Raw genomic sequence first — 14071 nt, forward strand, 5'->3', positions numbered from 1 at the left:
TGCACTCCCAGCAGGACATCTCCTTGCTTGTAAGCCATCCCTTGGCTGGCAGAGGCAGGACAGGGGATTTAGGCAAGGAGCCTCACAGCTCTGTGCCAAATCCTGCTGCCCATCCCTGCCCTCCCTGCCTGGCAGCTGCTGCTCAGGTGGGCTCTGAAGTGAGGCAGGCAGGACTCTGGGCTGCAGGGAAGCCCCTGCTCCTGCAGGCACTGCAGTCCTGGGAAGTGCCTCTCTCTCCTTGCCCTCCCTGCAGAGCAGGGACCTGCAGCTGCAGTGCTGGCTGGGGTCACCACCCCAGCCTGACCAGCAGAGACACACCAGCAGCACCAGGAGTGATTCAGACCTGGATAAATGCAGGTGCACGTGGGGGACTGCAGCCTGGAGGATGGAGCAGGTCACAGGCAGGTTCCAGAGACTGCACAGCAAAGCAAAAACCTGCAGTTCTGTGCCACTGCCTCAGTAGAGACAAAGAGCAGCTTGACCCCAAGTGCTTTCTGCCACTGTCTAACAGGATTTAAAAGACTTACCAGAAGCATTTCAGATTCCACAGGTGAACCCAGATCTTGTGTGCAGGATCACTTGTGCTCTCTCCAGTCCATCTCCCCTAGGCATCAAAATAAAGCTACACCCTAAATGCTCTGATTTATAGCAACACCACAGTCTCTGAGTACTCAAAATGGTAGCAAGTTGTTGTAAAAAAACAAACTACCAATAAAAAAAGTTCAGGAAAAAAAATCTCCTCCTCCTCCAAAACACCACCTACAGACAATTCCTGACTTTCCAATTCCTTCATAAGGTCAGATGTCAGTGCTCTTTATATTTAATCAAAACGAGCACATCAATTACTTCTTCATTTTAACTGACCTGCCAGAAGGTGTCTCCTCAATGAGCACCTAACTAGGGGAAGGAGCCTGTGGAAGCCATGTATTAGATCCACCTGGGACAAACTGAAATAAACATCCTCCCCCTCTCATTGTAGCCTTCCCTTCTCTTCAAAAATCTTTTACTGCTTTCTATTATTTTTTTGCTGAGTAATTTTAAAGTCTAGCTGTGGATCTTTTTTTTGTTTGTTTGTTTTTCTTCTCCAAGTGAGAAAAGCCATGGGAATACCTTTGTTTTCCCCTCCAGAGCTAGGACCCAGTAGAATGGCTGGCTGGCTGGTTAGCACCTGTATCTTCCTCTGCAGCTCAAATCTGTATTTTGAGCGTGTGCGTTCCATTCCCTAGGCCCCCATGTCATATCATCAGCACATATTTAACGAGCTGAAGCCATTCTCTGCTGCCTCGGGAAGGAGGCAGGCTCCAAGCAGAGGCAGGGGCAGTGGTGTGGCCAAAAGGCAGCTCTGCTCACCCCAAGGTTCAGCACCCATCACGGCTTCTGCTGGCTCATGAGGGTGACAGTAAAAAAGCAATGTGCATGCAGGCGTGTTTAACATCAGTGACAATCTGCAGAAGCACAATTTCCTCAGTTTTCTGTGAGATATTGCTGGCACCGGGCTTCTGAAAAATCTGCAGCAATAGGATTTTTGGTGAGAGTCTGGGTTTGTTCTCCCCTCCCACCCCCAAGTTGTATCCAAGTTTTCTACTCATCATGAGATTTATTGATTATTAAAGGTCTCTGGGATAACTAAATATGCAGGCTTGGCAGTTGTAGTAGAGAATATTACTTTAGAAATGCTAACAAGATGTTAAATCCAAGGAATCCCACTCCTAGTACTCTGTAGGGTGACAAATCAGTGCAGGGGATATAAATATAAATTTAAAATCAGGTACATTTAAAAATCAGGTACATGACTGTAGATATTTGGTTTATGTGTCACTTATCCCTTAGTTACTGAGGGTAGAAACTCCCACCCCCTTATGCTCTTTATTTTATACTTGAGTAAAACCATATATATGTCATTCACGGGCTTCTAGTTCATGAGGACTTTGTGCTAGAATTCAATGGAAATACATCATTCTGCAAGTATCCCCAGCTTTCATGTGAAGCAAATCCTTGCTATCCCTCCCCTCCCAATGCTAACTGTCCAGCTATGAAACAGGGGGCTACCTGCCCTCCGAGTGAGATTTTATTGCTAAAATAGAGTAAAAATTGTTTTAAAACAAAGAACACACATACTTATAGTAAAACTCAAGTTTGTTTTACAATTAGAGAAAAGTCACATGGTCCCCCAAAAAACCCCATTTTATATATATATATGTATTTCGAAAATATATTTAAAAACATAAAAAACTCTAGTTAAACATATATTATGTTAATCAGTACACTTAAATATAGCTCAATTATATTTACAATATGACGCAGTTGCTTTTAAATTTTAATGCCAATTTCAGTATTTTCCCAAAAAACCATAAAATTATATAAATATACAATAAATATTTATGTTACACAAGATGAATAAGAGAGAACAAGGCCACAGACATGAACTTACAGTTGCAAGAGTCCTTTAACACAGCACTAGGCCTGCTGACATGCATGGAATACTTCTGTCACCAACAGACCACAGCAAGAGTTTAATGAAGTTTAATTAAGAGTTTAATCAAGTGATGTGAAGGAAAACCAACCCTCCTCTCTCTGTCTCTGTGTTAACTAAAACTGCCCAGCCTGTGACTAAAACATCCCATTTAACTAAAACATCCCATTTAACTAAAACAGCCCAGCCTATGGATTGTAAGGTCAGGCATGGCAGAGCTGTGGGGCTGCAGGTTAATTGCCAATATCAATAATATCAATATATCAATCACTATTGCAGGTTAATTGCCAATATCAATAATATCAATTATCGATCAGTTACTGAGCACAGAGCTGCCATGTTCAGGGGAATATCGCTCTGCTGTAGGTACCAGGCACAGTTCTCCAGGTTAATTTTCAATATCAATAATGTCAATAATATCAATTATTGATCAGTTACTGAGCACAGAGCTGCCATGTTCAGGGGAATATCGCTCTGCTGTAGGTACCAGGCACAGTTCTCCAGGTTAATTTTCAATATCAATAATGTCAATAATATCAATTATTGATCAGTTACTGAGCACAGAGCTGCCATGTTCAGGGGAATATCGCTCTGCTGTAGGTACCAGGCACAGTTCCCTGGGCTCCCAGCTCCACCCTCAGTGCCCCCAGCTATGTGGGCTGTCCTTCACCCCTCTGAACCCACCATCCCACTGCTCTCATTCTGCCACACCTGCACCACTCTCACTGTGCCAGCTGATGATTTACAAGTAAAGGACATAGCCACAGTTAACTCTGGGAAGTAAGGAGCTTTATTTCTAGCATCATTTGTGCATTAGCTCTTCTCTTTTGGAAATTTCTTTGAGATGGTAGTTATTTGATTCCTGTATGTGAATTAAGCTACTGTCAGATCCTAGCTATCTTTTCTAGTCTAGATGAGTGATTTGTTTGTTATTCACACATCAGCATCATCCTTTCCTCCAAAGCAGCCAGTCCTTGTTTTGAGAGGAGCCAGCATTACAGCACTTCTGTGCTGCAGGTGAGAACAGCTCCTGAGCCCTGCTGGGTTTCCTGAATGCAAATTACTGCACACACAGAGGTGTGGCCCCAGGGGAATGAAATGGTCAGGTGGAAGGTGTACCAGCCCATGATAAAAGTGATCATTAAGGTCCCTTCCTTGATTCTATGATTTAATTTGCATGAAGAGTATCTGAGATGAAATTTTGAGAATTTCAGTAAGGTTTTGGGTAGGTTTTGTTTTTGGTTTTTTTTTTTGTGGTGTGGGAAATGCCCATCAGCAATCGATGAGGAAGGCTGCAGTTTGAAGCTCAGGTGGGTCACACAACCCTCTCTTTTCACTCACAGTCTGGTGTGCACATGGCCACTGGCACTTTGACAGCCAGTTACCCTCAGGAAGGGCTGCCCTTCTACTCCCTGATGTGAAAGGGTCTGTTAGCTCCCAGCGATGACACAGAATCAGTGTTAAATACGCTCTTCAAAGAGCATTACTGGGGCAAACATATTTCTGTAAGCTTTGCCCAGTCAAAGTTTATTTAAACACAGATTCTACAGCATTCAGAAGCAGATTATGTTTTGCAGTATTCTCCTACTTGTTCAGCTATTTTTTTTTGTCTCCAGGAACTACAGATATAGCCTGAGCCTCCAGTGAGCTTACCAACAAATTTTGCAGTATTCTCCTACTTGTTCAGCTGTTTTTTTTTTTGTCTCCAGGAACTACAGATATAGCCTGAGCCTCCAGTGAGCTTACCAACAAGGTATTTCAGCTCTCAGCCCACTGTGGCCAGTGTGCTGTGCACAGCTCTCAGCCTCACAGCTGCCTTTCAGCAGCCCTTCTGTCAGGAGAGGGGGAGCACAGCATGAGCACATCCCTCAGACCTAAGCAGGCTCAGCCAACTCCTCCAGCACTCACTCCTCATTTCCTTCCAGAGTGGGTTTTTAGTGCCAGTATTTGTTTCACAAGGCAAGTCGGCTGGCAGAGGTGGAGCCACAATGCCAATTGCTCCTGCTGGAAGCAGCTCCTCTCTGTCCCATTCCCAAGCTGGTTTCCAGGTCTCCTGAGGCACAGATGCCTCAGAGTTTGCCCACCAGCTCTGCAGGCCTGGGGCTGCTGGCATGCTGTGGAGGAGAAGGGCATCCATGCACATGGCCAAGCTCTTGCTCTCTACCACAATGCACAGGACCACATTCTGTAATGACTGCAGCTGGGACAGCCTCAGCCAACCCAAATCTCTGTTACTTGTTCCCAAACTGGCTGAGCTATGAAGTCCCACAACCAGCCTGATTTCAGACCCGCCATCCTCTTTTCTAGACCCTTTTTCTAGTGACACTCTCACCGTGCTTCACCAAGACATTTGATCCAAGCACAGTCTTTTATTATATGAAAATAATTGCTCTGAACACTATAGAATATTCTCTATATGACAAGCTCCAGTTCTATGGTAAGTGAAATACTTGAAGATCACAACCAATGTCCCTCCAGAGGGAGAAAAGGGGGGGGAAAATTCTCAAACGCAAGCAAACATGGTATAAGCAAATGCATGTCTCAAAAGACTGAAAATTGAAAAAGAAAGACAAAAAAAAAAGCCCAACAACAACAAACCACCCCCCCAACAACCAAAAAAGCATGTTGCCATACAGTTAAATAGGCGTTGTCTTAAAGCCTGAAGTTCAACAATGTGAAGTGGAACATCACCATTCTTTTTCAGTTGCCTCTTTTTATTATTTTTTGTCAGTAGTCGGACTGCTATTGCAAACACCTTCACAACATACAAAAACCAAATTTTTTTCTAATCCAGAATAAGGTAACGATTTTTTTGTTTTTCAATCTGATGGGAGTTCAAAAGTAAAAGAGAAACAGTAAAACTATGACAACAGCACCTTGACATTGTTTTAATTTCAACGCTATCAGAAGTTAGAAGCAGTAAACATATATACTAACAGACTAAAGATACTTACTGTCTAAAATGTAAACAGAATGTTTTGGTTCAATTTATTTTTCTGAAAGAGGACAGTTTATCATTAATTCACAATTGAAGCAGCATGCAATTTTATTATTTTTTTTAAAAATTTTTTTCTATTTTCAATTCTTGGCAACGGCGACAAACCACAATGTTATGGAGGAATGTAATGCAGACTTTTTTGTTAGCTTGATTTTCTTTTTTTTTTTTTTTGTTTTTTTTTTTGTTTGTTTGTTTAAACTTGTGCGCAAATGACTATTGTTCCCCTTCAGGTCATGGATATGTTCAATAAATAGATTGTGTAACCACTGTACTGTATAAACTTCAGTCATACATGCAGTCCATAAAATTATTTTTTACCGAATAATTTACCCTGTTATGTATATATACAAATAGATAATTTTGTCTCAATATAATCTATACAACACGAATGCACTATCTTCCCCTTTTAATGGTCAATGTACATACACAGGAAGTGTCTATCCTTATGAAGCGCCAGCCAACTCTCTTTTTGTTATCCATGGTGAGAGCTCTCACGTAAGACTGCGTAGTTCGGCACTGCGAGTTCCAGTGCCTCTTGTCTATGCCCCTGCAGCCCTCCTTTGTGTACCCCTTGGGGTTGCATTTGGTCTCGTAGAAGTATTGCTTCAGCTGGCCTTTGGGCACGGGGACTTTCTCCAGCACGGTGACGGTGGCCCCGGACATGTCCACCGCAGTCTTTTTCTCGGCGGCCGTCACCCACTCGCTGGTGCTGTCGCACACGCTCAGCTCGCCGCGGCGCGCCGGGTCCGAGTGCCGCCGCACCCGCATGGACATGTTGGCGGCGTCCAGGTAGTTTTTGTACTCCTCCAGCAGGAACAGCAGCGGGGGTTCCAAAGGCACTTGGCTGCTCAGCATGACTCGGGATGTGTACAAGTCTGCATCCTTGTTTCCCTCGCTGGGCTGGATGTCCTGCTCCTCGTCTAGAAGCTCCTCTATGACGTGTTCAAAAGTGTCTGCCAACGACGTCAGGCCCCTGGAACCAGCACTGGGCCCATTGATGCTCTCCAGAGTTCCGTGGGTCCGGAGCCCCGGGTAAGCCAAGCTGCCTTGTCCTCTTAGACTGGCTTCTTTCATTGGGGCAGCTTTCATGCAAGTGAAGTATGAGATAACCATAGTAAAGAAAAGGATGGTCATCACTCTTCTCACTTGGTGGAACTGCAAAAACCAAGAGAAACAAATTAACTTACAAGGTCTGGAGTAATGAAAATTCACCAAGTTGTCACAAGACTGTGCATTTCCTACAGAGGTGTTCTGCGTGCGGTTGCAACTCATCACCAGTGATAAAGCATACTCTTGTTAAAGAGTGTTCTTTAATTTAGGGTTTCAGAAAAAGCAGAGGCTGCAGCACAGGCAACATTGATCCCAGCAACTCGGTTCTTACACACTAAAATCCCTCTGTAGCAAGTATTAGATTAGATACCAGGCAGACTCCTTCTTTATTGACCAATTACACCTATTCCAAGAAACAGCAAAAGCAGAACTGCTATTTAGCAATACAACATTTCAGCAATAAAAGGCAGCTTCACGGCTGTCAAAGGCAAGATTTCCATTTCAAGCACAAATGTAAATACTTGATTTTGAGGATCTCTCTGGTGAACACAAAATAGTTCACCATTCTGCCCACAAAAAACCACAAACAAACAAACAACAAACAACTGAGCAGCACCAGGATAAACTGCATTTGTGTTTTGAAAGCAATCTTCCAAACACAGGAAGAAGCCATACAATTTTGAGGTCTCTGTAGGTCAATTTCTCATCTAAACCTAGGAGGTAAATACACACAAATGCAGAAGAAGAAAATGGCCTGGAGCAGTAAAGTCGAGCAGGACAGATGCTTGCATCATGTGAACAGCACGGAAAGGGCGTGCTGGAACACAGAGCTGGCAAGAGCCACACTGAAGTGACAGCAGCAGAACCACTGCTCTGTGCTTCTCCAGGGCCCCACACCACCTGTTCTCAGGTGGGCAAAGCATTTCCCTACACCTAGTTAGAGCCCAGAGGCCATCATGAACCCCAGCATCACCAGCCCTACTGCCATGCTGAAACACAGCAGTTTGCCTGTGTTTGCTCTCACATTCTGCCCCAAAATCTGGCACACGTTTATGGGTATGCTCATCTCTGCTCTCACTGAGAGGGGAGGGTAGCACCAGAGAGGAGTGCTGGTAAGGCAATTCCTCACCAGGCTGGAATCAGCACAGCTCTCTCCTGTCAGGACTCCCAGCCGTGGGGAACATGAACTCCTTCCCAAGTGCTTTGCTAAGGCTGCTCAGGTAGAAACTGTTTCCTCAAGAGCAGAGTAGATGCTTTAAGTCCTGTTACAAGAACGGCCCCCAAATCCTGCAGTGACAGAGAGCCACGCCTTCTGTCTGACCCCCAGCACTACTACAACATCTATCACACCCAGCTGTTATTTTTTTTCCTTCAGATCCCTCTTCTCACCAGTTCTGTTTGCTAGAAAGCAATGGCATCGTTCACATTTTTGAAAAAGCAGCTAATGCATGTTTCAGAGCTTTTGAAGTTCATTTGGAAGTACCTCATACTTGGCAACACCCATTGGAGTAAATGCTATTTCTGTTTGCCAACAGGGTGCTAGGTAAAAAGACTTACTTTATCTCCAGCAAATGTACTGTGGGAAATGAGTACTCTTACGACTTAACATGGAAAGGCAATTTATCATAAAACATACCAATAAAATGAAATGTGCACTACAAAGGCAATGCCCAAAATGTACTTAATGAAGGCAGGGTGGGAAGTGTTCAGGTTTATGCCCATGCTCCCCTCATCTCCAGGCCCTCACTAAACAAGATTTTGGCCAAGAATCCTTTCTAACCCAGCACAGCTCTTCCTCCATCCCCCTTCCTGTTTAATAGTGTTGTTGTGGCATAGATTTATTAAGATTAAACAAACCTGACATCTGTGACTCACAGGAACATAGTGTTTGCTCTAACCATGCAGAACATTAATATTTTGCAGGTTTTTTTCCTGTTGGGATTTTTAAAACATTCTGCAGGGAGTGTCAGATTTCTTCCTCAAAGGGGAGGAAAAGAGGCATTACAGAGGTGATTTACAAAAGAAGGAAAAAGATTGCTAGTCTTCCTTTACCAAATGAGACATGAGACACCTCTTCTTGTCTTGACATGGGTGGCTCACTAACATACAAATGCAGAGCCAGTGGGACAGAAAAATAATATTTATACACTCTCTCTTCAGAGAATTGTTTAATATAAAACCTAAAATGAAAAGAACCCCAAACACTCACTCTGTGGCCACCAGAGCAATGAACAGAAAGCAGATCTTCTGGCTCCTGACCAAGTTGCTGTTATTTTTATGGAAGCAGTGCCCAGAGGTCCTGGCCAGCTCCTGACTCTGTGGGACAGAGTCTCTCTGAGCACGTAGGGCACAAGAGAGAGGGCACAAGGGGCACCACAGAGCAGGGAGGAGTTTGTCCCCAGCAGGCAAGCACAGCAGCTGGAGCTGATCAGGGCTTTTCAAGTTAGACAGGTGAACAAAGGAGAGATCCTTCACTCCACATCCTTCACTGCTGTCACTGGGCTGTTCACCTGGCACAGGGCGAGAACAAAACAGCCTGTGCAGCTTCACTCACAGCAAGCTGCAAGAAATTGTGTACAACGAGACTCTGGAAACCAACAATTTTTAGACAGGCATTACCCACACAACATACCGATGATACACTGCTTAAAAGCCAATCCCCTTCCTCCCAATTAAAACTGTGGAAGAGCATGTCAAAGTAAGGTTTAGCAGCACAGATAAAGGAGTATTGCCAGCAAGAAACCACAGATCAAACATCCACTGCTCTGCAAGTGAGCCCCAGACTAAACTGAACTCCAGAAGCAGGATGTAAAAACATTCTTCTCTCTATCTTGGCAGCGACTTGAGCACTATACAGAGTCCTTATCTTTGGCAGCAACATTATATCAAGTGATTTAATACAAGGGTGTAGTATTTTATCACCTGGGAAATATCTTTATTTTAGAGACCATAGCAATTTGTATTAGCAGTTTCTAAAAATCAACTAGTTCAACATGCTGTAGCAGAATAAGATATCTCACTTCATGGGTAGAATCCCACAACCTTTCAGCTATTGCTGAACTGAAACACGAATGCATGTGTGTTGGTCTTACCTGGCCTAATTTTTGGATGAGGAGGAAATAAGCCAGCCACAGAAGTGATTTTTTTAAAATACCTTTTAAGTTTTGAGCCTATTTTGCCCTTAAAGTGTTTCTTTCCAATCCTTACCTCAACTCATGAGCCTCTTTGGGTTTTTTCTCCCACTCCTCTGCTCAACTGTATCAGAGGAGAATGGATGAAGAGTTTTTTCATGGGTGCCAGCATTTAGCCAGCATCAAACTACGACAGCATGGTTCATCTCTTTCTTAATGAAGCAGGACTAATATCCCAATGTAGCACCAATAAGGTCACTGGAACACTTTGGATGGCAGCTTCCAGTCCCTTTTCCTCTCTGTTCTCCAACCACCAAACCTTCTTTATATTGCATTACATAAAAAAGATTAAGGATACTGCCTGTCCTGTTACATTAAGTGTCTTGTAAACCCCAAATATTAGCATATTGTGTACATCCTTCTGATTATGAGACAGCCATTGTGCCACACTGTGTGGAAGGGGAACTGGGCTGGGAACATGGGAGAAGACTATTTTCCTACTTTCCCAGCCTGCTATTACTGAGCAAGAGATTGATCCTCTCTGTGCTGGGCATACCCACCACTGAGAGGCCCCGCATGGAGATGCCCCAGCATTCCTGTGTACATCCATGCCTGAGGCTCTGCTGGCAGACTGAGCCACTATTTCCCATGGAGGCTCACCAGTGCTGAGTTTTTCTTAACTGGAGCAACCTGGCTGATAATGCATGTTCTGAGGGCATCAGTACAGCTGAGTGCCAGACAAACAGTGTAGCCATGACTACTTGTAGTAAGATGTGCACCTAGAAACACACAATAAAAAAAATCACAGATGTTACAACATCAGCCTGTAATCCTACAATACACTCATTTTCCCTCCCTTCTCAGGTGTAGGAGGTTCAGGTCTCCACACCTTCTAAAAACAACAAGTAAAGGCTGAAACCCTTCTGCACTCCTGTTCAGCCGCACCTCTGGGCATAAAAGACTGCAGACCCCTCTAGGAGAAGAGATCTTGGTCCAGCTGTTGTCCCAGGCACTGCACACCCACTAACGTGTACAACACAGACACACAGCAGCCTCCCTGAGGGCCAGCCTTGAGCTGCTCCCTCGGGACACGAGGTGTGTCCATCAGAAACCACACCTGAGACCAGCGTGGTGAACACTCCGTTCTCATGGCCACCAGAATGTCCCCTCTGCTTTCACTCAGCACAGTGAAGCTGGGGCAATGGAAAGAGGTCACCCACTGGAGTGGATCTCAGGAAGATGTGACCTACTTCACACCCCAATAAAGTCCAACAATTACAGCTAGAACCATGGCAGGCATTTCCACTAATGGGAAGCAGCTCATTAAATGAAGGTCATGTCAATTAGCTACAGCCACTTTACATATGCAGTCAATTACCTTGCCGTACTATTTATTTCAGTATTTGTATTTAATGAAGATTCATCACTTAATTGTTTCATGTCATTATTTATAGGTATTTTAAGCAGAAATCCAGCAGCTTAGCAGGTTATATTTCCAGCAAAGGGACCTAAGGAATAGCTGTGAACGTGTACTTGCTTTCCTGCATCCCAATATGTGCCATGTGAGTTGAAATAACTTTCAGTAGTGAAGAGATTCATGCTTTAATCTCCAGAAAGTAGTGCGTGAAGGAAGATAAAATTAGCAGCAAGTGACATTCGTTTTGTGCCTTACCATTTTCTAAGCTCTTTACACAAAAGTTCAATTTACTAAACCCTACTGAATGCCACAGGCATGAGTTTCTGCTTTATGCATCATTACCACAGTGTGTGAACAGATATCAAAATAGGATGCATGTCAGCACATGATTTGCAAAGACTAAATGTACTGAGAACAAATAGTATTAACCTTTATCACATGCATAACTGGATGTCTGACACACTCTACTTATCCTCAAGGCTATTTATGCAGCAAACTATATAATTATGTTTTATTACTGCAAATAAAGCACCCACCCCCCAATACATACACATGCACACCCATATCCAATTTGTATTCTTCTAAGCTGGTGCTTCTTGTCAGGAAGAATAAACCTATTTTATTCTCATTCTCATGTTGGTTTTCCCTGAGGTAATGAAATCTACTTAGTCTTAATGCCAGAGATAGCAGAGACTATTTAGTATTTTCAAGTCCAAGATAAACAGCAAGCAAATTTACAAGTAATGTTAACTTTAACTACAACTTTTAGCATGAGAAATTTGCTTTCATCTTATGTTGCTAAATATTGTCTGTGGTACAGCTTCTGAGAGCAAAGAAACTCAAGCAATGTCTGTTTTGGCTCTGGAAAAGCATGCATCTGTCTGAAGGAATACAAGGCATATTTTTTTTTGGGGTTCCAAGGTTTTATTGGACTCTCTCCTCAGTACATACAGGAATCACAGCTTCTGACAACCAGAGGTGAGAAAGAACCCAAAGAAAATAATGGCAAAACAATAATGCCATGACATCACAGTCCTGATCCTTCACAGAGCCATGTATCAGAGTTTCCTACAGACTTTGCTCATACCTTCCCAGACACTCAAACAGACCTCAAACACTCGCTGAGTGAGAATTCAGCTGCTTTAATGAGTGCAGAGCAGATTCACTGCAAACACGCCTAATTACACTTAAATTCGCTAAGTGCAGGACTGCAAGGTGTTCCCAGCAGGATCTCTCTTGGACACATCTCAGACCCAGTCTGCCCATACCAGTGGACAGGAAGGATGAGTTTGGACAGTAGGCACAAGTGAAGAAACAGACCAGAATCACAGATGGTATCACGTATTTTCAGAGAGACAACATCTTTAGAAAAGATGTGCACTTTTTTAATCCTGTGCTAATGGGAACTGATGATTGATCCAGCGACACACTTACTGCCTTTGCAGCTGTTCATGCAGCATACCACACTTGGGGCACCCAGGCCACAGGAACTTGTGATTCCAGCTGTACTCAAAGAAGCTCCCGAAGGAGCCTGTGTGTGCCATTTCCATCAAACACAATGTGCTTCACCACAACATGTTTTGCCAAAATTTCCCGTTGAAATCCCAAGGTATTCAATGAATATCCTCCACAAATAAAAGCACTACCAACAGGTTTGTTTCTGCTTTTCAGAGTATCATGGGTAGAGCAACATCCTGCACTTCTATTCCTATGCCACAAATACTATATAGTAGGGATGTTACTTCTAAGCCCAAAACTTGTGCATTAGCAAATTCCAATTTCAAAACTGACTTCAGGAAACTACATTTATGTCTTTAGAGTGTACATCAAGGTACGTCCATGCCATTACTGTGGTCATTCAGAAGTAACATTAAAGCAACCTCTGTGAAAGGAAGGTCCACCTATAGAACAGGGCACATAGTTCCCCCCACCCTCCCATGAAACCAATCCATTTTTTAACTAATTACTCCATGCCAAGATGCCCCCTCCATGGGGGAAGATAATTACAGTTCTCTGAAATAATTTGCTTCAATAGCCACTAGAGCTTTATAAAATATGAATTCAACCTGTGTGCAAGACAGCATTAAGGCAGAACCTCAGACCTTTGAGCAGCATCTGTAGTTTGTCTTCTGTTTCACTAGGGTTCTTTGGTGTGAAACACTGCACTGAATCATCACAGGACTAAGCTATTCTGCCAAGTACACACATGAAGCTCACACAGAAGTCAAGGATAATTGGCACCCAGAAGCAGGAACAGAATGGATCATGTTGTGCAATCTAGCACGAGCTGGATCCCTTTTGAACAGTGACATGTGCCCAGCACCCTGGAACAACCCAGGAGCTCCTGCACCAGTTGAGCTTGGATCTCAGAGTGCCTACAAACTATTGAACAGCATGTAAAGCATCCCACACATGCATCAGTTCTGTGGCAAGTGGCAGCTTCCTAGGACCTATAGAACACTAGGCACCCAACAGGACCAAAAGCGAAGATTTGCCAAGGAAAAGAAATGGTTAAAAAGCATGATGATCAGATGGAGCAGCCAGCAGTGGTTTGGGCAGGCAGTGCTTTCACCAGGGTGAGGAGAGGACAGCAAGGGCTATTCCTGCTTGCTGCAAGACCCTTACCTGTGCTGAGCCCCTGACTCTGTGTGGCACCGCTGTATGACAATACCTCACTTTTAGCCATAGCCAGTACTTGAAATGCAGCTGTACACTGTGATGTGCATGAACCAGAAACCAGGACTGCTTGTTGTGAGAGCCCTGACAGGTATTAACAGTCCTCCTGCATTTCCTAGTGGAGTTTCAGTCATCTTTTGGCTGTCTGCCCTTGTGTGTGGATTTTTCTTGCCACATGCTCAGTCCAGCTGTCAGCACAACATCTCCATGGAAATAATTTCTGTACACAGGGCAAGGAAGAAAAGCTTACTCTAAGGTACCACAGCATTTCCTTGGAGTATTCAAGTCCAAAGTTACATGGGAGCAGAAGCAGAAATCTGTAGGCT

The 14071-nt window shown here is 43.8% G+C and overlaps 1 protein-coding gene across 7 annotated transcripts in view; it reads right to left on the bottom strand.

The window, feature by feature from the left end:
• Window positions 1-4160: 4160 nt before the first annotated feature.
• The window catches only part of BDNF (brain derived neurotrophic factor), a 37942-nt gene continuing 28031 nt past the window's right edge, over window positions 4161-14071 (bottom strand). For all 7 annotated transcript variants that reach the window (XM_039725192.1, XM_039725190.1, XM_039725194.1 and 4 more), the window contains exon 2: window positions 4161-6626. In XM_039725192.1, the coding sequence (XP_039581126.1) occupies window positions 5865-6626 (762 nt within the window). In that variant the 3' untranslated portion in view covers window positions 4161-5864. The remainder of the gene's footprint in view (window positions 6627-14071) is intronic.

The sequence above is a fragment of the Passer montanus genome, unplaced genomic scaffold (genome assembly GCF_014805655.1).
Source record: "Passer montanus isolate IOZ18808 unplaced genomic scaffold, ASM1480565v1 scaffold54, whole genome shotgun sequence".
Lineage (NCBI taxonomy): Eukaryota > Metazoa > Chordata > Aves > Passeriformes > Passeridae > Passer > Passer montanus.